Source organism: Penaeus japonicus, unplaced genomic scaffold (assembly GCF_977035675.1).
Source record: "Penaeus japonicus unplaced genomic scaffold, GWHDUDI00000001_assembly GWHDUDI00000004, whole genome shotgun sequence".
Lineage (NCBI taxonomy): Eukaryota > Metazoa > Arthropoda > Malacostraca > Decapoda > Penaeidae > Penaeus > Penaeus japonicus.
The window spans coordinates 1,226,830-1,249,329 of record NW_028234406.1 but is presented as its reverse complement, the minus strand read 5'-3'; the positions used below and the strand labels follow the sequence as shown (position 1 = coordinate 1,249,329).

The 22,500-nt window shown below is 36.5% G+C and overlaps 1 protein-coding gene across 1 annotated transcript in view; it reads left to right on the top strand.

Annotated features, from left to right (window-relative positions):
* Nucleotides 1–381: 381 nt before the first annotated feature.
* tho2 (THO complex subunit 2-like protein) overlaps nt 382–22,500 on the top strand; it is a 44,038-nt gene continuing 21,919 nt past the window's right edge. The window contains exons 1-27 of the mRNA XM_043013684.2: nt 382–567; nt 3,062–3,135; nt 3,546–3,637; nt 3,941–4,179; nt 4,406–4,539; nt 4,695–4,945; nt 5,456–5,677; nt 5,903–6,030; nt 6,239–6,437; nt 6,744–6,901; nt 7,033–7,219; nt 7,571–7,715; nt 7,856–8,058; nt 8,558–8,776; nt 9,116–9,280; nt 9,662–9,802; nt 9,953–10,072; nt 10,248–10,367; nt 10,555–10,682; nt 10,895–10,958; nt 11,273–11,524; nt 14,850–14,981; nt 15,229–15,465; nt 15,578–15,660; nt 15,768–15,921; nt 16,076–16,217; nt 16,405–16,439. Of these exons, the coding sequence (XP_042869618.1) occupies nt 497–567; nt 3,062–3,135; nt 3,546–3,637; nt 3,941–4,179; nt 4,406–4,539; nt 4,695–4,945; nt 5,456–5,677; nt 5,903–6,030; nt 6,239–6,437; nt 6,744–6,901; nt 7,033–7,219; nt 7,571–7,715; nt 7,856–8,058; nt 8,558–8,776; nt 9,116–9,280; nt 9,662–9,802; nt 9,953–10,072; nt 10,248–10,367; nt 10,555–10,682; nt 10,895–10,958; nt 11,273–11,524; nt 14,850–14,981; nt 15,229–15,465; nt 15,578–15,660; nt 15,768–15,921; nt 16,076–16,217; nt 16,405–16,439 (4,095 nt within the window). The 5' untranslated portion in view covers nt 382–496. The remainder of the gene's footprint in view (nt 568–3,061; nt 3,136–3,545; nt 3,638–3,940; nt 4,180–4,405; nt 4,540–4,694; nt 4,946–5,455; nt 5,678–5,902; nt 6,031–6,238; nt 6,438–6,743; nt 6,902–7,032; nt 7,220–7,570; nt 7,716–7,855; nt 8,059–8,557; nt 8,777–9,115; nt 9,281–9,661; nt 9,803–9,952; nt 10,073–10,247; nt 10,368–10,554; nt 10,683–10,894; nt 10,959–11,272; nt 11,525–14,849; nt 14,982–15,228; nt 15,466–15,577; nt 15,661–15,767; nt 15,922–16,075; nt 16,218–16,404; nt 16,440–22,500) is intronic.

Genomic DNA, 22,500 nt, shown 5'->3' with positions numbered 1-22,500 from the left:
GGACAGGGACAGAGATTACACTTTTGAAATGTTCTTTTTGTTATAACATCATACAGTTTTTATTTTTTAATCGTTATTACTATGACTATTGTCTTATTTCCGGGGTCGGAACTCTAATATATTCGATTTATGATCGCTGAAGAAAGCCTGTCTGACGCTAACACATTTTGAAAATATACATGTACATTTAAAATCTTAAGTGTACGCCGACGCATTTTGTAGATTATAAATTATTAATCATAAATTCTTTCCCGAAAGAAAGTACTCTGTTATCACCAATTTAACTCACATCCTTTCCTGTAATAACGACACATCTGAGATAACAAAAAAAATATCATCCGGTCTCGAAATCAAGAATTCCGATCATACAACATTCTTTATCAACATACACCAGAGCATTAAACACATTAGAAATTACAAGTTGCACAAGAAAATGTATATTCAAATAAATTCGGTAGTTAGGAGAAGGTTTTAGAGGCGGCGCCATAGAGCAAAGATGGCGGGCAGTCACCGCTTGTTTACACTCGAGACTTGGAAAAATTGGGCAAAATCGGGAAAAGCAGAAGTGTAAGTCAAACTTTCTCATTTACCAACGAATTGTAATTTCATACCGGATTTTGCATAGGTATTTTGGTCGGATTATCACTCGAAAGTATTGCAATTTGAAGGGCTTTGCAATTGAGGATTCCTAGAGTCCCAAGTGTCAACAAATGCAGTTTTGTTTTGTTTTCACGATAACTTTTCTGAAAGCTAATTTCTTGATATATGGTGTATACAGTCTTCAATTATAGCATTTAACTAAGTTGTTGACCTTGTACTCAACAGTGTCAGTAACGTTAAGCACATTTGAGTCATTGTTTAGTCTGATAATTTAGTTAAATTCATTGTTTGACCGGCTGCCGGCAATCTGTTTGCAAGGTACTACACGACCTCAGTGTTTATTATCCTCTATGTAACAGTCCTATTCTCCTAGAAATTGTACTGTGTATATGTGGAGATATTTATACCCTAAGGAACCCCAATCATGAATGTGTGTCATTTTCATCCATTATATTTTGAACATATACCAGCACAGTAAAGATTGAATGAAGAAATCTTGTCATGGGGATTTTACTGCATTTGGCATAACCAATATGTAAGTAATGTAATTGTTTCCCCACATTTCTAACTCAGGTTGTCTTGTCTTCTCTTTCCATCCTGATTGCAGCGGAAATTACCATCATGTCTGGACTGAGTTTCATACATGTATATATTCATGTATATATTTCAGGTTGAGAGTAAGTTCTACAAAGATTGAGAGGAATGCTAGGTACCAGAACAAATTTAAGAAAAGCAATTATGAAAGAACGTTCCTAGAATGTCTGATGCATAAATAATATTTGGGCGTCTTTAGTCCTGATGGTAGAGACTGAGATGGTCCATAATGTGACAGGACAGCAGGAGCGGAATATTCCCATGACGTGAAATCACATCATGCAGTGCCAATAGGTTAAAATGATAGTTATCTTGTTGATGCTCGGGGTGTATGTATATAGCTTTTATTTTCTTCTTCTTTACTGCATTTCTTCTTCTTCTTCTTCTTCTTCTTCTGCTTCTTCCTCTTCTTTTCTTCTTCTTCTTCTTCTTCTTCTTCTTTTTCTTTTTCTTCACCACATAGAGATGGTTCCACAAGTGCTTAGTCCATAAGAAGTCAGTTCAGTGTGTAGGCCTTTCTAACCTCTTCTGATTATCCTATTTATTGAATTTTCAGGAAGGAAGCATTTATTGAAATTGCTATTGTTATTGGTATTGATATTATGATGCTGATAATGACAATTATAATAATAACAAATATTATGAGCATAGCAATTGATTTTTTTCCAAAAATTCAAGGATTATGGTAATCATATGGGGTGAGGTAGGCCTACTAATTGACTCTTTGCTGACTAAGTGCTTGGGGAAATAATAATGATTATAAAACTCTCCACAGTGGATAGGGCATGTCTCCAGCATCAGTGAGTTAACCCATTCATGCCGGGGGCATTCCAGCCTTGCATGTCACAATGCCGGGGCTCTCGAACGCATAGGCCTAAATCAATTGAATAAACGACGCCGTATCACATCCCCAGTGAACGGGCCTAATATGAGTGGTACAGTAGTGTACCACCCGTCACGAGAGGGTTAACTTCATATTTCTCTAAACATTATTGCTGTACTATAACTGAGAACTGGTCTACTTCTAACATGAGGTATCAGATTTGGAAAAGACCTATTGAAAGTTGCTAGTTACATAAACAGAAGCCAGCTAAATGCCAGTTATATAACTAAATAGGCAAGTAATCATTGGAAAGTTGGAGCATCTTATACCATGTTTGTGCTCGGTACTGTTATAGTGTTTTTTATTAGAAAGGTATGAAAAGAAGCTGTGGGATACCATTGACCCTTCCATGACGGGCATTTTCGCTGGGTCTGATCACTTTCATATTGCATTTGTTGAAATTACAAGCTATTTATTCCTTCATTTATGTTAACCTATTTTACCAAAAGCTAATTAACCCATTCACGCCGGGGCGATTCTGGCACTGAATGGTCAGAATGCCAGTGTTTTTGAACGCTTAAGCCTAACGCCTCAGGATTCTCGGGTGCACTAGCCGCAAACCTGGGCTGTCTGCTTGCTCACCTCGAGCGCCGGCCTTGACCAAATATCTCATTACTTAATAAATGGCCCTTTTCTGAAGCGTTAAGAATAATAATAGTAAGTCACACCTTGTAAACCTTGTGACACTTTGTTGCAGAAAAGTTTTAATTTTCTTTGTTACTCTTTACTACTTTTTATTAATCCTGTCTCTAAATCCTGTTTGGTCTAAGATTAAAATTTCTGAAGAAAAAAAATATATGAAGTGTGCTGCTTGTAATTCAGTGTCTGTAAGATCAGGCACGTGCTCACTGGTCTAAGTCTGGAGGCAGTGCCTTTAATGTTATCTACGCAGCTGAGCAGATGGTGCAGTATAACATGTTCCCTTAGATTTAGTCCTTGAATATGATAACCCAAACTCTATCTAATTTACTTCCTTTTTTTCAGTATCCAAACAATCAAACAACTATTAAAAGAAGACCCAGATAACCCTGGCTTATCCCAACCAGATGTTAGCAAAGGTGAGGAGTTAGAAGAAGGGATTAAAGTCTTCTGAAATATTTCTCTCTGGCTCAGATGTGGTTTATAGTTTATAGATAATATTACTGTGTGGATTCATAAAGTCTTTTGTTTATAGATCCAGTTAATACTTTTAAAAATGTTATAGGACTAGTGTGTGATAATTCTTTGTTTGTGCAATGTGCTTTATAATGAATATCTAATATTTCATCATTCCAGAATCATTCCCATGCAAAACCATAATAAAGCAAGTTTCTTTGCTTTATATTTTGTTTTGTATTTTGGCCACTTGAGTAATGCTATTACTGATGTTGCAGTAATTAAAGTCACAATTGTATGGAGATACAAGTAAGCCTTGTGTCTCTTTATTATTATTTTGTTTTACTCATTAAAGTGTCTATCAAACTTGCAGACCTGTCCAGAGGACTGTACGAGATATTGTCAGCTGTTTTAAGGGGCAACTTGACACGTGAACATGTGCGGCCACTTCTTGCAGAAATGCTTGTAAGGGAAAGAAGAAAATTCTTTTATTATTGTTATATCTGTTATGTATGCTGATTAGTATTTTTCTTGATATTACTGATGGTAGTATCTTTGATGGTGTTGTATTTAAAGCTTTGTTATTTTTTCATTTATCATGAAATATGCACAGCATGATTATCATTAAAGTAATTATTTTTCCACCTGGATTAAGAAAGAATTACAAAGAGAGATTGAGATAGGAATAGAAAAGCAAAAGATGAAAGATTCTTTATATCAACTGGAGTAAGAGTTAGAAAGTAACATTCATCCTTATGACCTCAATAGAACTGGCACCCAGATATGGCATCACAGCTGGTGGAGGTGGCCACCCTTCTTGACCTGGAAGCCTCCACCATCGACCGCCTCGGCAGAAACCGTGAGCAGCTGATGATGTTGCTCAAGTCCTTAGATATTGATAAAATGATGAAGGAGAGGTTGGAGATTGAAACCCTTGGAGATTATGGTATTGTGAAAAACAAGAAAAATTTCCACACAAAACAGATAAAAGTGAAGACTAAGTTATTGTAAGTTTATTTGTGTGTGAGCATATATATATATATATATATATATATATATATATATATATATATATATATATATATATATATATATATATATATATATATATATATATATATACGGTTATTATGTTTGTATAGATAGATATTTTTCCTTGATAGAAATATAAGATGTAAAATAGAATATTTCCATTTACTAATATTTCCTGATAAATCCATTCTTATTACACAGCTACAAACAACAGAAATTCAACCTTTTACGAGAAGAAACAGAAGGTTATGCTAAACTTGTGACGGAGCTCAACCAAGATATAACAGAGAGAGTTACGCCTCAGTCAATCATCCAAGTCATTCGTAGTCTTATCGGTAATCCAAGAGTGTTTTCTGTAGTGCGTATATGTATGTAATATGTGGATGTACATGTGCTCTTATGATAGAATGGAGGTAGAGAGGAGAAATCTTCCATCCAATACTAGTGTTATTTGACCTCAACAACACTAATTCCTGTACTGTACTTTTAGGTGGTTTCAACTTGGACCCCAATCGCGTCTTAGACCTTATCCTAGAGTCCTTGGAGGCGCGGCCATCCCAACACCAGTTCTACACAGGGCTCCTCAATCAGTACCCTTGTGAGTCAGCCACCATCAGTGAGCTCCTGGGCTTCAAGCTCAACAATCACGCCTCAAATGCCAAGGACGCCAAGGGGATCTACACCACCATTGCGCTCCTCATCCAGGCCAACATCTTGCAGCTTTCTGATATCTACTCGTGGGTAAGGACGCATAGGCCTAGTTCAAGTTCAGATTTGGTTTTGAAGTACCCCTCTTCTTCGTTTTGTATTGTCCTTCTCCCTAGCCTTTTCTTCTCCTCGTTCTTCTCCATCTCTTCTCTCTATCCTTCCCTTTTTTTTTCTTCTTCTTTTCTTTCTGTTGCTCCCCTTCTATCTCCTCATTTTACTCTTCTTGTGTTATTTTTTTTCACTTACTTTTTCTTCTTCTTCATCTTATTTGCCCTTCTCCTTCAAATCATCTTCCCTCTTTTCTTTTCCTTTCATTTTTACCTTTCACTAGAAAAAACAGGTGATAATAATGGATAAATCAGTTTGAGGGTGGCATATTCCCAACAACTCCAACTTCATACCTTCTGTATATGATGCAGTTGAATGGAGTAATTTCCTTTTCCCTCTTTGTAAGTTAATTTTTCCTTCTCTCTCATATCTCTTTCAACATTATTCACAAGCTCTGCCTCCAAATTCCATTCTTTTAATTGTCCCGCTCCCCAGTTGACCCCCGAGGATTCCTCCATGATTGAGTGCCACCTGAAGGAAGAGAGCGAGGCAAAGGAGATTGTCAGAAAACTCAACGTCATATCAACCAAAGACAAGGACAAAGAGAAGGAGAAGGAGCAAGAAAGGCAAGAGGAGGAGAGTGTGAAGGAGGATTTTAAGAATCAAGAGGTGTATCTGTCCAATCAAAAGATCCAGCTGTGCATTGCTCTCATAGAGGTAAGTTGAATGACAGAAATGCGAGGAAGTTTTTGAGTTATTTCATTCTCCTTTTTGTAGAGATTCTTGGAATATGGACATATAGTACGAATACAAATTGGAGGAAATAGTTTTGATTACAGAGAAGTTTGTTATGGTTATTCTTATTATATTTATTTGTGATGATTAAGAACTCAAGCCTTTTCTTTCTTTAATTGTTTGTGATATTTTTCTCTACCATAACAGGTTGGAGCTTGGGAGCATTTTGTTGAAATTTCATCACGTTTTCCTGACTATTATTTGATGTCTTTCCCACCTGTGAGTCAAGCTCTTTGTCAGCTGGTTCATGCCACAATTGAACCCATCTACAGGAAGTGAGTCAGTTTTATTTTGTTTATGATTATTTTTTTGGTGAATGCTTCATGGAAAAAATAAGTATATATGCTTTGCGGCCATATTTGATAGTGAAAAGGTTTCTTAAGTTTTTTTTAAAGGAGTTATTGTATTCGTTAATTGGTCCTGTATTTGTAAGTAAAGCATTTCAATACTAGATATGGTCATAAAACCAGTGCCAATTTCCAGGGTGTGCAATTTGCCAAGCCGACTCAAGGCCTCTCCAGTCAAGCCCCTAGACAACCCTCTGGCCCCACAACCAGCCGAGAGTTTTGGCGACGTCTGCTCCACAGTGTTCCCCATGCTGATTGTGCTTGGCCCACACCTCTTCCATGACCCTGGGCTTATGTGCAAGGTCCTGAGGGTGGCTAGGGTGGCTCTCAAGGAGGTGAGGAGGATGAAGGTTCCTTGAGTGGGGTTGTTGTTTTTTTTTTCTTCTTCTTATGATTATATATTATTTTTGATGATAATTCATCTCTTATTTTTTTAGATGTATTATTTAACTTTTCTTTCTCTTTTTATAAGTGTTCCTCCTGTAATCAGGGTTTTTTTTTTTTTTTTTTTTTTAAGTTTGGTATTGAATTTCTGTATTCTGAGGCTTATCCTCTCTCCTTTGTAGCATCTAAGTGTCTCATTAGCTCAATGTCTACAATGCAGTCATGAAAGGGATATTGACACTACTTTACCTTTGTAGGCACCAGGAGGAGAAGATGGCGTCCGTTCCAATTTCTACTTTGAGTTTTTAAGTGTTTTGGATGAAGTTCTCCTTCCATCTCTCTCTATGCTAGACTCAAACCCATGCCTGGCAGAGGAGATTTGGGAAACACTCAAGATGTATCCCTATCAGCACAGGTTAGTTGCCAGTAGTCTAGAAATGTGTATTTGTTTCTCACTGGTTAACCGTGTCAGTTAAGAGTAAACGGCAGATTCATGTTAAGTTTCTGATATTTGGAGGCTAATGTCAGACGTCAAATGCTTTACAGATATAGGTTGTATGGCAGATGGAAGAACGAGTCCTTCACGCAGCATCCTATGTTGATGAGGCGACGTGCTCTGCTGCTCAAGAAGGCAAAGTTCATCATGATGCGTATCACTAAGGAAACCATCAAGCCTGTGAGCAGAGGCATTGGAAAGCTGACGCATAACAATCCAGGCCCCATATTCCATTATGTGAGTTTCATGATGCCTAGAATATTGCTTTGTCATCTTATATCTTTCTCTCTCTCTCTCTCTTCTCTTTCTGTCACACACTCTTTTCTCTTTTTCACTCACTTCTTTCTTTGTCTCTTGCTCCTTTCTCCCCTCTCCTCTTAACTGCTTTTCTCGTATATCCCTCTCACCTGCACCTCTGCTCTTATCTCCCATCACCACCTTCCTTCTTGTCTCCTTACCCTTAATTGTTGCTGGCTTTTGGGTTACAATTGTTAATTTTCATTACCCAAGAACTTGGTAATGGTTTGGACATTATTTTTCTATCCCTTTGCAGTAACAAGTGAACATGGCTGACTTTTATTTTTACAGATCCTGATCCAAGTACAGTTGTATGACAACTTGATTGGCCCTGTGGTGGACAGCTTTAAGTACCTGACGTCTCTCTCCTATGATATGCTGGGATACTGCATCGTGGAAATTCTCTCAGAGAACAAGGATAGAACAGCACATGAAGGTCCTTTCTCTTTACCTATGTTGAATTATGTAATGGGTGTCATGGGAGGATGAATACAGTCACAGATTATCACTTTCATTATCACTGGATTTGGATTATCTGTTTTGCACAGATTTAGACTTTTCTTTTTAATTTTCCAGAGATGATCATCTCACCATGGCTCCAGTCCCTCTCCAGTTTCTGTGGTACAGTGTTCAAGAAATATGTTACAGACCTTGGAGGTATCTTGCAGTTTGTGGCAAATCAAGTCAAGTCTGAAAAGTCCATTGATCTCCTCATCTTAAGAGAAATAGTGCAGAAAATGGGTGGAACGGATACTTTAGAAGATCTCACATCCGAACAGGTTAGAGAATAGTACCCCATTTGTAGTGGAATGCTACTTGTTTTTTGTTAATAGTTGCTATTTATTTATAATCAGTCAAGTTTTAGGGAGTTTAGTGAATATGCACTGGTTTCCTTATTGTCTCTTTTGTGCCTATTCTAATGATTTTTTTTTTTCAAGTTGGTTGTAAAATCTGTTGATTATGACGTTCTTTTAATATTTATTTTCCAATATTTTTTTGCTTATTGAATTTCTCACATTGTTTATATCACATTAATAGATATTTTGGATTTTTATTCAAGGACAAATTATATAGCTCAGTAAAAAGGCTTAGCATACATCCACTGCACTTAATGCTAATTTTTTTATTAAGACAAAGATGTTGCTTATGCATATAACATATCTCAGGGACATTACTTTATTTTAAATGATTATTATCATCAACCTGTCAATATTCAAGTCATTATCATCCAACCTGTCAACCTTTCAAATAGTACACCTACTTATGTTAAACTTACAGCTGAATGCCATGTGTGGTGGAGAACTCCTTCGTCGGGAAGCAGGGCAGTACCAACAGGAGAGGAATACCAAGAGGTCATCTCTTCGTTTGAAGGAGGCTCTCCTGGAGAATGACCTTGCCATTCCTCTGTTGCTGCTTATGGCACAACAGAGATCGTCTATTGTTTACAATCAGACGGAATCACCCCATTTAAAACTTGTAGGAAAGCTTTATGACCAAGTAAGTACATTATCTTCAAGGATTATCTTAATGAGAATGTCATGGATGATCTTACATTTTACTTATTTCAGCTCCATTATTTTGTGAGGGTTCAGTATGTATAATATTAACTAGTTGCTGTATATGTAGAGTTACCATGCCATGGATAAACAGAAAATTCTCATATCAGAGTTTCTAATGTGACACATTAAAGAAACTTTCAAAACCAGACACAAAATAGCAACTAAATATATTCCAGTACATCAGTGAAATTTTATGATATTCAAATATGTATAGATCATCTTAACAAAATTTCTACATTTCACTCACCTTTTTCTTTACTCTATTTTAATGTTCCAGTGCCAGGACACGATGGTGCAGTTTGGCTCATACCTCTTCCAAGTGGTCACTATAGAGGAACTCAATGATCGGCTGCCCAGCATTGGTTCCTTGCTCTCTGACTACCACATCAATGCTGATGTTGCATTTTTCCTCGCACGTCCACTTTTTATAAATATGCTAAATGTAAGTTTAGCATACCAGTGACTTTTCTGTAAAGCGGAATCTTTTATGTGTGTATATGTGTTTATCTGGAGCAGTAGGCTTGGAGATGTGATGAATCTGAAGACAGGCATTGGGATGAACATCCTTATTGTAACAACATTCAACATTATCAGGTGTTTAAAGTGAGCTCATGCCCATTTTTCATGGAAAATGGACTCTTGCTCGAAACATTGGCAATTTTGGAATTTGCTACAATATTTTGTTTTTGTTATAATGATTTGTTCATCACAATGCTGATTCTAAGAGTCATTATATGTATTTGTTTGTATTATTGTTGAATTAACAATTTTTCTTATTACCCATTTTTTCATCATCAACTGTTATTTTCTTTGATTTCATTAGTCGAGGTATGATGAGTTAAGAAGGCAAGATCGAGGTGAGAAGAAACTAACCATTGAACAGAAGAAAGATCGGTATATCCAGGCTTGCAATGAAGTTTTTGAACCCATTGTTTCCAGCATCCAGCCACACTTCAGTATTAAGGTATAGTGCTTTGTGGATACTTCTTGTAGATATATAGATATTTACAAAATATGAAATATACCTTTTCCTTATGGAGACATTAATGGTTAAGACAGTATTACTAATGTCTTGGCAAACTGTATGGCTGCTAAGGGTTTTGTCTCTTGTCAGGTCTGGGAAGACATGGATCCCTCCTTCTTCCTAACATTCTGGACACTCACTATGTCTGACCTGGAGGTTCCCCACTACATGTACGAGAAGGAGATCAAGAAGATTGATGCAAACGTGAGCGTAAGTAGTATTCCTTGCATTTCTGATGGATGAAAACTGTGAAACTGGCATGTCATGTTTGCATAATTGTATTTGTATATTTCTACTTTTGTTACCATTGCTTTCCCCATGTGCCTAAATTTACCTCTCTATTTTTCTAAATTAATTTCTCTGACCTCTGTCATTTCTTCCAAAGCCATCGGCAAACAAGCGTAAGAAGGAGACAGACCGTCTGCTGGCACTGAAGGAGAAACTCCAGGAAGAGGAGAAGCGCCAAAAGGAGCATGTAGACAGAGTGTATGCCAGATTACAACAGGTGGGTTTTGTGCTGTGTATGAGATCCTTTTTTTTTCTATTTATGCTCTTCTCCATAAGTAAATCATATTTATATCTCAGAATCAGCAATCAAAACAATTATTACTTTGAAATTCTGATATCTTTCTCTTTATCTGTCTTTGTAGAATAGATGTATTGATTTTTACCATTGGCTAACACAATTGCAGGAAAAAGACGGATGGTTCATGCTGCGAGGAGCAAGATCCCCAAAGAATGACACTGTGACAGCTTTCCTTCAACTCTGCCTGTTTCCACGATGCACTTTCACAGCACTGGATGCTATCTATTGTGCCAAGTAAGTTTTCTTTGTTTTTTTTTTAGTAGATGGAGAGTGCAGATGTCATTATATGTTAGATGAAGTAAATGTCACATAGGGATTTTGAATTAGGAATGCTCTTGAATGTGTATTCCTTTATTACCCTATTTCAGATTATGTAACTGAAGGCTGTACCTTTATTCAATTTCATATTAACTAACACAATTCTAATAAATTGTTTTCACTTCCAGGTTTGTGAAGATGCTGCACAACCTCAAGACCCCAAATTTCTCTACCTTGATATGTTATGACCGTGTACGTTAGCCTTTCCTCTGATTCCCTGAGTGTTGTTAATTGTTTTTACCGTGAAATGCTATAGAGTGATGTGAAATAATTTGTATTATGTTTCTCTTTCTTCTTCCTTCTTGGATATGATAAATAGATGCCTCATATCCTTACTCTTTTGTTGTGAGTAATGGTAGTTTTATTACTGTAAAGTGATCACCATCATTATTACGGTAACCATCTCTATTTTCCTTTTTCTTTTCTGTTTCATCTTAGAATTCTCTCAATTACTTTGCCTTTACCCTCTCTCACATTCTCACTCTCACTCACTCTCTATCTCGCAGATGTATTGTGACATCACCTACACCGTTGCCTCCTGCACCGAGCAAGAGGCTCACCGATATGGCCGGTTCCTCCTGGGGACTTTGGATACGGTCATGCACTGGCACGCATCACAGCAGAACTATGAGAAGGAGTGTGCCAACTACCCAGGCTTCGTCACTAAGTACCGGGTGTCACGCCAGGAAGCCAACGATTATGTGGACTATGAGAACTACCGTCACGTCGTCCACAAGTGGCACTACAAGATCACAAAAGTTTGTGCTTTGCTTTGGTGCCCTGGTGTATCTTGGTTCCTCTCTTTCTTTCTTATTCTCTCTATCTCTTTCCTTCCAACTCTCTCAATTTCTCTCTCTCTTGTTGTCTATTTTCCTCCAACTCTCCCTCCCTCTCTTCCTCTCTTTCTCACCCCCACGCTCTTTCTTTGTCTTTCCTGCTTTTGATTTGTCTCTCTCTCTGTTTTTCTTTCTCTCTTTCCCTATCTCTCCCTCTCTCCTTCCATATTCCTCAGGGGTGGGGGTGGGGGGGGGGCGTTGGGGGGGGGGGTGGACTGGGGGGCCTTCCCTTATTTTCCTTTCTCTCTTTCTCCCGCCCCCTCGTCCTTTCTCTTACTCACTCTCCTTCAGCTTCTGGATATTCAAAACCTGCCCTTTGTGCCAGCTCAGGGATGTTAAGTTTGTAATATTTTTTTCAGTTCAGAAAGTTATGAATGAGTGAAAGTGCAAGCTTCCCATTGATGTTTCCCATTTAAACATTGTTCAGAGACCTTTTTCCTTTCATTTTCATAATTAGTTGATGTAATTTTGTATCTTTGTGTTTATATACAAATGTACATGTGCATGTGGTATTCTCAAAGCAACATATACCAGGTTTGATATCATCAAAGCATTTAAGTTGTGCAAAAAGCACAACTCATAACATAATAAGATTGAAAGGTGATTGAAAAAACAAATAGCATTATGAGCAAAATAGAACTTTATTTGATCTATAATTTTGATAATACAAATACTTAATTAACAATTTTAACCCATTAATGCTGGGTGATGTGACATCATGTCATGTGGTGGCAGCCCTTGCCACCGGGGACATGGTATCACGTCATGACATTTTGTATGGCCAGTATGCAGCATGCAAATAATAGTACCTGCGCACAGTGGTCGGCTACGCCCAGAGCAGGTGAATAACCTGAGGCGTTAGGCCTGCATGCTCGACATACTCTGGCATTTAGATTGGGCAAAGTTGAAACTGCCCCATCATTATTGGGTTGAGCATGAAATGAAAGTAAATACAGTGAAATGCACACATAGATTGATAAGACATGTCCATAGTAAGAATGTAAATAGAGGCATCATAACATTTGAAAGTGCTTCTATCTTCCTCTTCAGATAGACAAAACTAAAACGAATCTATTTTGGTTGTTTTTTTTTTTTGTTTTGATTTTTTTTTATTCTTTTTTTTTTCGTCTAAAGAGGAATTATGTTTCTTCATTTTCCCTATCTCTCCCTCTCTCCTTCCATATTCCTCCCTCTCTCTCCTTCCCTTATTCCTTTCTCCCCCTCTCCTTCTCTTACTCACTCTCCTTCGGCTTCTGGATATTCAAAACCTGCCCTTTGTGCCAGCTCAGGGATGTTAAGTTTGTAATATTTTTTTCAGTTCAGAAAGTTATGAATGAGTGAACGTGCAAGCTTCCCATTGATGTTTCCCATTTAAACATTGTTCAGAGACCTTTTTCCTTTCATTTTCATAATTAGTTGATGTAATTTTGCATGTGAGTGTATCTTTGTGTTTATATACAAATGTACATGTGCATGTGGTATTCTCAAAGCAACATATACCAGGTTTGTTATCATCAAAGCATTTAAGTTGTGCAAAAAGCACAACTCATAACATAATAAGATTGAAAAGTGATTGAAAAAACAAATAGCATTATGAGCAAAATAGAACTTTATTTGATCTATAATTTTGATAATACAAATACTTAATTAACAATTTTAACCCATTAACGCTGGGTGATGTGACATCATGTCATGTGGTGGCAGCCCTTGCCACCGGGGACATGGTATCACGTCATGACATTTTGTATGGCCAGCATGCAGCATGTTGAGTAATCCTGCGCACAGTGGTCGGCTACGCCCAGAGCAGGTGAATAACCTGAGGCGTTAGGCCTGCATGCTCGACATACTCTGGCATTTAGATTGGGCAAAGCTGAAACTGCCCCATCATTATTGGGTTGAGCATGAAATGAAAGTAAATACAGTGAAATGCACACATAGATTGATAAGACATGTCCATAGTAAGAATGTAAATAGAGGCATCATAACATTTGAAAGTGCTTCTTCTTCCTCTTCGGATAGACAAAACTAAAACTAATCTATTTTGGTTGTTTTTTCGTCTGAAGAGGAATTATGTTTCTATTTACATTCTTACTCTGACTGAATCTTATGAATATTAAACATTTCAGTACAAGTCTCTTTCTTTTTACTGTCTCTCGTTTTCTTTTTTCATTCTTTGTTTCACTCTTTCTCTCTTTTCATTCTCTCTCCCTCTCTCTTTTCATTCTCTCTCTCTCTCTCTCTCTCTCTCTCTCACTCTTTCTCACTTTTATTTTTTTCTCACTTCATTCTGTCTTTCACTCTTTCTTTCACACACTCTTTCTCTCACACTCTCTCTCATTCTCTCTCTCTCTCTCTCTCTCTCTCTCTCTCTCTCTCTCTCTCTCTCTCTCTCTCTCTCTCTCTCTCTCTCTCTCTCATGATGGTATCTTGTCATGGTTATTATAGATTTTTTACTCCAGTGTTTTAATTACCAGAAAAATATATCTTGCCTAAATGACATTTTGAAAAAATATTTTTAATATTTATTCATTGTGGGCCATGATGTAATATTACATCATCCATTGTCATTGGGCTAACATGATTAAAAAAAAAAAAAAAAAAAAAAGATCTTGTTCACTTTGAAAAAAAACAGTTTGAGGTCATACGTGGCTTAGACTTGTTATCATTGGTTTTCACACTGGATAGCTGGTTAATGTCTTCCACCACTCATGTACTCATGTTTCATGGATAAGGTTTTAAACTTTGAAGTGTTGTTGTTTTAGATATCTCCTTGCAGGATGTATAGCAAGCTATTCCAGTATTTTCCAAGACTCAAACCATGTGGTTAGTTAGAATAGCACCTGTGGTGTAAGCCAAGCCATGCTGCTGACCTGACTGCACAGCTTGAGTCTTGGAGAATAAGGAAATACTTCCTGTACACCGTTTATGGAGAAAGTTTAAATGATTATTGAAATTTCATAATCTTTTTCTGTAAATGTTGCTAATAGACTATAAATTACATTTTCATTAATGATAGAAGTTGATACATCCGGGGAAAGTTGCCTAGAGGTACTGTTTAGTGTCTGGAGAACACTTTGCAAAATAGGTCAAAATTTCGACAAAGAATGTGGCATGGATCATTAGAAATATAGAATTTATAAGAAAAATAATGAATGTATAATGTAATAAGAATAGTAAAATTGTTGGAGTCATTTGTTAACAATCTCGGGTCCAGAACTAAAACAGCTTATTTCTCCATTGTTAACAGGCCCTGGTAACCTGCCTAGAAAGTGGTGACTACATTCAGATACGCAACGCCATCCTTATTCTGCAGGGCATCTTGCAACGCTTCCCTGTCATCTCAAACCTCGCAGCAGTCATTGAAAAAAGGATTGAGAAGGTATGGTTTAGAGGCCAAGGAAATTTTGCTCTTATTTTAGTACTATTGTTCATCTTTTTTATATGTATTTAATTTTTGACCATCTCTTTTTTTACAAGCATAGATTTGATGTTTTCATGGCTACTGGATTTGTTGTTTTCTTTGAGGTTACTAATCATAGTTTCTCCCCTTCCATCCCTCCCCGTTTCCTTTTTTGTTGTCAATACAGAACCATCACTCACGCCCTCACTACACTCTCTCTCCACAGGTGAAAAATGAGGAGAGGAATCGCCGAAATGACCTATACGTCCTGGCAAACAGCTACTCAGGGAGACTAAAAGCTGCTAAGCCTAACCTCATGCCAGAAACAGACTTCCACATCGTCCCTAAGAGGCCACAGGCCTCAAAGGTTGTGAACGGGGCCTCTGAGAAGTCTAGCTCGACAACCACAAATGATGTCAAGAGCAGTGGGGAGGTGGTAGAGCACAATGAAAAGATTGTCAAGGTGGGATTTCATTTTTCTCAATTTCTCATTTTATATAACTTTAGTGGCATTGATGCTGTTAATGACATATCTATCAACACTCAAAATATAACTGCCTAAAATGTGCCAACAGATGGAGACGTCAGAGGCCACCAATGGAGAGCTGGAGGCCAAGGAGGACCGGGACCCCAAGGAGAGCAAGAAAGAGTCGGCAAGGTCAGTGGCAGTCTTTTTCCCATTTTATTTTCTCTTTCTACTGATATCTCAATGTTATGTATATTTTTCTTTTTTTCTCTTCATTATTTTTGATGTATCTTTTACAGCAAAGTGTCCAAGGAGAAAAAAGAGACCAGTGATAAGAGAAGGAGTGAAGAAAGAGAGATAAAGAAGGAGGAGAAGGAAAAGAAGGACAAGGAGAAGAAAGAGGAACGGGAAGAGAAGCCCAAAAAGAGATCTAAAGAATCCAAGAAATCCAAGGTATTCAATTTTGTCATAAGTCATACGGTTATGACACGCATTCTCATTCAGTCATTATAATTTTTTAAAAATAACATTGGGAATGCTACAGTTGGCTGCCTTATTATATCTGTATGGTTGTATATACAATAAAACGTCTATTTTCACATTGCAGTATGAAGACGAGGACTATGTGGACCCAGAGCGAGATGACCGGGCATTAGTGGGGGGCGGAGCCGAGAGGGAGAGGGAGAGCAGTGTCACGTCCAACGCTTCATCGGCCTCTAACAAGATGGAACCACCTGAGTCTTCAAGAGGTTGGTTTAGCTGAGAAATATGTTACTTTCTTTTTTTGTGTGTGTCTATGTGAATTATTATTACTGTTATGGCTTCGTTGCTGTTGCCAGTGTCCTTATTAGAATGGATATGAGGTGAAGTTTCAATAGTGATGAACTAAATGAAGAAGGCTAATGCCACTTGTTTCCCCCCTCCCCCCCCCCACAGGGTCAAAGCGACGCAAGACTGAACATAACTCCAAGGTCAGTATGAGGGTTGAACGTGACCCATTGTATTTACAGTGTTAGAGTTTAAGGGGAAAAAAAGAGATAGATCTGTTACACCGAGGACCAATCCTGCCGAGGACCGTGTGATGCTCCTCCTCCCTAGGGCCGACGCCACTGCTGTCACCAACACTGCCGCTCCTGCTCTCACTACTGTCGTTGCTACTGCTGCCGCTGATGCCACACTTCTGTTGCCGTTTGTCCCTCTCCCCTCCTGGCGAGAGTCTTCTCATAGTCCCCCTGCCTCTCCGGGCCCAGATTTGGTGTCGATTGAGGTGTTAAAAGATATAAAAAAAAATATCACTGCCAATTCCGAGAAATGGATTTTATTCCTCGTCGGTTTTCTGTGTCTCTCTCCCATCGTCTGGTATTAGGATTATTTGCATAGACACAAACCCAGTGCATTTATGGCTGTGAGACTGATTGATTGTGAGCAAACTGTGTGATGACAATTGCTCTTGAGAAAAATGCTCAAACTGAAACCGTTACCTGAAAATGTCAGAAAAAGAAAAGGATGAAAGAAGCAGTGCCTTACTGACTACGTAATATATCCTTCTTGTTATTATTATCCATTCATTTCTTCTTTTGTTTGTACCCGTATTTGAGTCACTATGCAAAATCACTCGCACCAAATCCAGTTCAATCACAACACAAAGATAAATCATAAGAACGCATACATAAAGGAATGGAAAGAGGATTTCGAAGAAGTAATTCAACAATCCAGGAAGAACCAAGACCCTTATGCAACCGTTCCCATTCTCCGATAAAGCCATGTTATTCAGCAACACAAAAGGACCACTGAGAAGCTCTCCTCGATTCGCAGCTCACCAGCTTTCCATTGGACTCTTCAGTCAATGATAAAATGGCCGCCATCGTGTTACCTGTCACGTCACACTTCCAGATCGGAAACCCTTTGTGTCCCAAGCACTCACCTTAAACTCACCGAAACACTCTTGTATTTCTTTTCTTTCTTTCACTCTTTCGCATTTTCTTTAATTCACTTTTTGTTTCATTTTTTATGAAGTAGGGATAGAATATTTGTTTATTTATTTCAGTTGAAAAGCATTATTACTACCGTGCCTTAAACTTTTTGTATTCTTGTCTTCTACTTCTTCCTCCTCTTATAAAGAATTTTATTTAATGCAGATTGTGAATTGTGAATATAAAAATGCTATTCATTTGTTCTTCATATAAATTTCAGCACATACATTTTTCCCTTTCCTTTTTCAATATTAGCTACAGACTGTATTAAGTACGATATGAAACAAAAAAATGATTTGGGTTGCTATATTCTTAACTTTGATTAATATATGATATAATATTGATTTGTACTTTGATAAATTTGAGTGATTATAGCTCTTTTGTTTTATTGTATAAGAAAAATGTCATAGAGAATAGGATTTCTACATTTACTAGAAATGCAGAATAGTCATTATGATAATGAAGTTACAATTTACAATTTATAAAGGATAATGTGAATCAGTCATTTGTTTTCTCTTTTGAGAAATGGGTGTGCTCCTTTTGCTATCCAAGTGCTGTCTTTATAGTACAACTACTAGTCATAATCCACATTATTGTAGAGAACCTTGTAACTATAGTACAAATGAAAGTGTCGTAGCTGCTAAATCCATATACATGATTCGTGATAGAGCTACCTTTGTATTTACTCTTGTTAATTTCTTTGTACGGCAGCTATCTTTTACCCTACTGAACAGTTAACAACAGATACCTCAAATCATGTGTAGAAAGAAGAAATCTCTTGGAACATTGTTGATGCATTTACAAAATTGCCATGTTATTAGGTTAATTGATAGGTGCTGTATTTTGTGAAGCATTTTCCTGTGACATGCGAGTCCAAAAAAGAATTGGGTTGTGGAAGTCGCTGAGCCGTTTTCAAGAAAACATCGTAGCATCATCTGCAACGCTTGCCAAAAGAAGGTCACCAGTTGATGAGATGTCACTGAAATGATGGAGTCTCAAGAGGATAAGAATGTTTAGATTAATGCTAAAGAGGAAGGCAAGAATGCATGATGAATTGCAGTAACATAAGCCTGAAGTTATTCATTTGGAATTTCAACTCTTATGAATTACCATGATCGTTTGGTTGGTTCTGTGCTGCCTATGCCCAATTGGATGCCCCTCCCCAATAGAATGCTCTTCCTAACATCAAGAATAATCCAGTGGGGATTCAAATGCTCGACCGTCACGCAGATTTAGAATATAAAACATACCTCAACACTCTTTATTGCCAAGAGATGGACACTGGCTTATTAGATTGCTATAATCATAGACTTTACATCTTCTATCAGCCTATATGCAAGCTCATCCATCAATTATAGTTCAGGTTTCTTTGATATAACAATCCTGTTGCCGAAAATACCTGTTCCTCCTCGACAGACAATGATAGTACTGTGGAATAAAATTAGAAGAAAACATTGTACCCAGTACCTGGTACTGATGCATTTATAGAATTGAATATTTGTGTGTATGAAATCCATGGAAAATCAAAGTGTCAGTTTGATGTTGATTGTGAAAGATTGAAAGTGCCTCTTCAGTGAATTTTTTTTTTTTTTTTTTTTACAAGATTGATACATGAAGTGGGAAGATTTTTGACACGCCTGTCATGTATATTTGTGTCAATTTTTTTTTTCTTTCTTTCTTTTTTTTCGGGGGGGATGAGTGTCAAGCACTTAACATTTGAGTTTGACAATGATCATTGAAGGTACGACAGACTGATCTCAGTTTTTTGTGGTGTTAAGAAATGGAGTTGCACTTTGTGAAATGTTGAAAAGTGACAGTGAAAGCAGTATGCGACTTTCCTGAACCATCCTGAAATAGTACAAGAGGACAAGCACTTGGTCCAAAATTTGTATTCAGTAAGATAAGCAGATACAGAATTTCATACATGTCACACTCAATGAATCTTAAATATGATTGCTGCTGTAAGGGAGTTGGTATGCTGGAGAAAAGTACTTGGTTATTGTGTGAAGGATTAAGATATACTGAAGCAGAAAAGTGAAACAGTAAATTAATAAGGAAAGGAAAAAAATACAGTGATCAGTTACCCAATGCTGCTGTCAGAGAATGAGATAAGAAAAATAATTTGAAAGAATATATTTTTGGTCTATTTAGAAAAGTATCATGTTCAAGAAATTATGAAAAAGAAAATCAGCTTTGAGTCTTTAAAAGACATACCATTAGTAAGTCACGGCAGTATGGGCAACGATTAAATAGAGGTCTTAAAAATGTAAGAAGGTAAAGAATAAAGGGAAAAAAAAAAAAGATATCTCAAAAGGCAGCAGTACGCGCCTGGGGTGTGCGGTGGCAGCAAGTGTTTGTCGTGAAGTGTATGTGAAAATGTCATACGTGCAAAGGTTTGAGAGACAGTTGGCTCGTCACTCATGACTGATGATGGGGTCACAGGAGAGGAATCAGGCAGGTAAGTTGAGCGCTGCAGTTTTTTGTTTCTTTACTTTTTTCTTCCTATTTTCGTTTTTGTTTTTTCTTGTCCTTCTCCTTTTATTTTTTCCATTCCATTTTTTTCTATCACAGTATTTGTAATTACTGTTGACAAGTTAAATCTGTAGAAATTTGGCTTAAGTGATGCAGTTGAAGATTTTCAATATAAAAGAAAATAAGATAAAAAAAAAAAAGACCTGAACCAGAAGGCAAACAACAAAAATTATCAATGATAAGTAATGTTACATATATATATATATATATATTATATATATATATATATATATATATATATATATATATATATATATATAATATATATATATATATAATATATATATATATATATATATATATATATATATATATATATATATATATATATATATATATATATATATATATATATATAATATATATATATATATATATATATATATATATATATATATATATATATATATATATATATATATATATAATATATATATATATATATATATATATATATATATATATATCTATATATCTATATATATATATGTTACATATATATTGAAAATGATGATAGTGATTTGTAAATAGTGAATAGTAGCCACTGCAAATACTTGTTACAGTATGTGAAACAGTCTGGTAAATAATACAAGCCTCAGGATTATTTTAGAAACCTTACTGATGAATTTTGTACATGTACTAATTACATTCATATTAATCGTTATCTTCTGTTAACTTACTGTTGGTTCTGTTGATATTAATTTTTGTAGTAATGAGCAAAATCTGAGTTTTAAGTGGCATCAAAGGACTTTCAAATATCTATTGCCTTTTTATGATTAGATAGTTACTTGAGTTTATATTTTGCATGGTATCATGAAAGTTTTTAGTATATTTTGAAAATGACAAAAGTTTTGTTGTTGTGAAGCATAGTATATTTTGAATTATACATTTAAAATGGTATTTTTCATATTTAGTGTGTTATTTTAAAGTACATGTAACATCAGTTGCATATGCAAGGACTGCATAACGCTCTACGTCCTGCATTGTCAGTCTGTGGGTACATCAGATGCTTTCGTGTTGTTGTTTTTGTTGTTTTGCTCACTTCATGTTGTTTTCTTTATCTTTTCACACCCTCCTTACTGATGCAACTTGACAGAATCTGAAAGTGATGCTTTGCTTTCCTGTTCTTCCTGTTGGTGGGCTCTGTTCCCTTCCGTGAACTAATCTTCTAATCGCCTTTGTCAGCTGATTTGTCAGAAAATGTGCTCTTTAGTAAAGGTTGGGATGTTCATTTTTCTGGGGCAAATGATAGTGTTCGTGCTATTTTAGGGGCACAGATGATAGTGTTAACCCTTTTTTTTTGGGGGGGGGAGGGGATGGGTGAGGTTGCAAATGATAGTGTCCATGTTCTTTCTTTTGGGGTAGGGTGATTTTTCTCAACCATCTGTTATTATTGTTGTTATTATTATTATTATTATTATTATTATTATTATTATTCTGTAAAACCTTAATGCTTCTGCCACAAAGTATAAAGATCATGTAATTTTGATAAATCCAGTAAGATGACATATAGGCTCTAGTATTACAAGGAGTCAATGAATGAGAGGAAGAAAGGCCACGACATATTGCGTGCCATCTATTCGTTCAGAAATATACCTTTAAAAAATAACTGAGAAATTCACAAAGAGAGTGACAATTTCCATACAAAGGAGACATGTAAATGAAGATTATCAGGGCAGATAATGTTATAGTAAACATTATTGAGCACTTTATAAGAAAAAATTGCAATTTATGTTTTTTGTTTTGTGTTGTTTATGATAATATGATTGAGAACTAAAGAGTTCTTAACTTGAGAATGTTTTTGGCAATTGCGTGTTTTTGGCTTGCTGTGGCAGAAAACCAACATGTCTCATATCATTGGTTATTTGTAGTAAATGTTCAAGCTGTCTATTCAGTAATGTATTTGAAAGTGTAGATGTGCAAAGAACCCATACACATTCACATATAAATTCCAAACTTGCCAGTTTATACCAATAGTACACAATGAAAGAACACAAAACAACTATGCAATGAAAGGTTGATATCCAGTAATAGTGAAAACTGGCAACCTCTGCGTATTCTCTGACCTTCCTGCCAGTGCGCTGTTGTTATAGTGCAGCTTTATTTCAACACTATTTCATGTTATTTTGCATATTGGCCATGCTCTTTACTGTAGTAAATTAATGACATCCTATTATTTACATTTTTACAACCAGATGCCTCTTTTAGATGCATAACTAAGAGAAAAAGTAACTCATTGCAGACAGGGATAGATTTGCTTGACAGGTCCCCAGGACAAGCACTAGTGCCACCTGTGTGCCACCCCAGATAGGTTTTATTTCTGAGCAAAATTTATTTCTTGTTGCGACATTTTGCAATCAATCATGTTCTCTTCCATTCAATCGTTGAATTATTAGAGCCATTTTTGTGACATTTATTTTGTGCTTTACTGTATTGCAAGACTTATATGTGCCACATGACAGGCTCTATCAATGTTGCAGTAGACTAACATGAAAAGATGCTGAAAAGGAAGGAAATCTGTACTTAT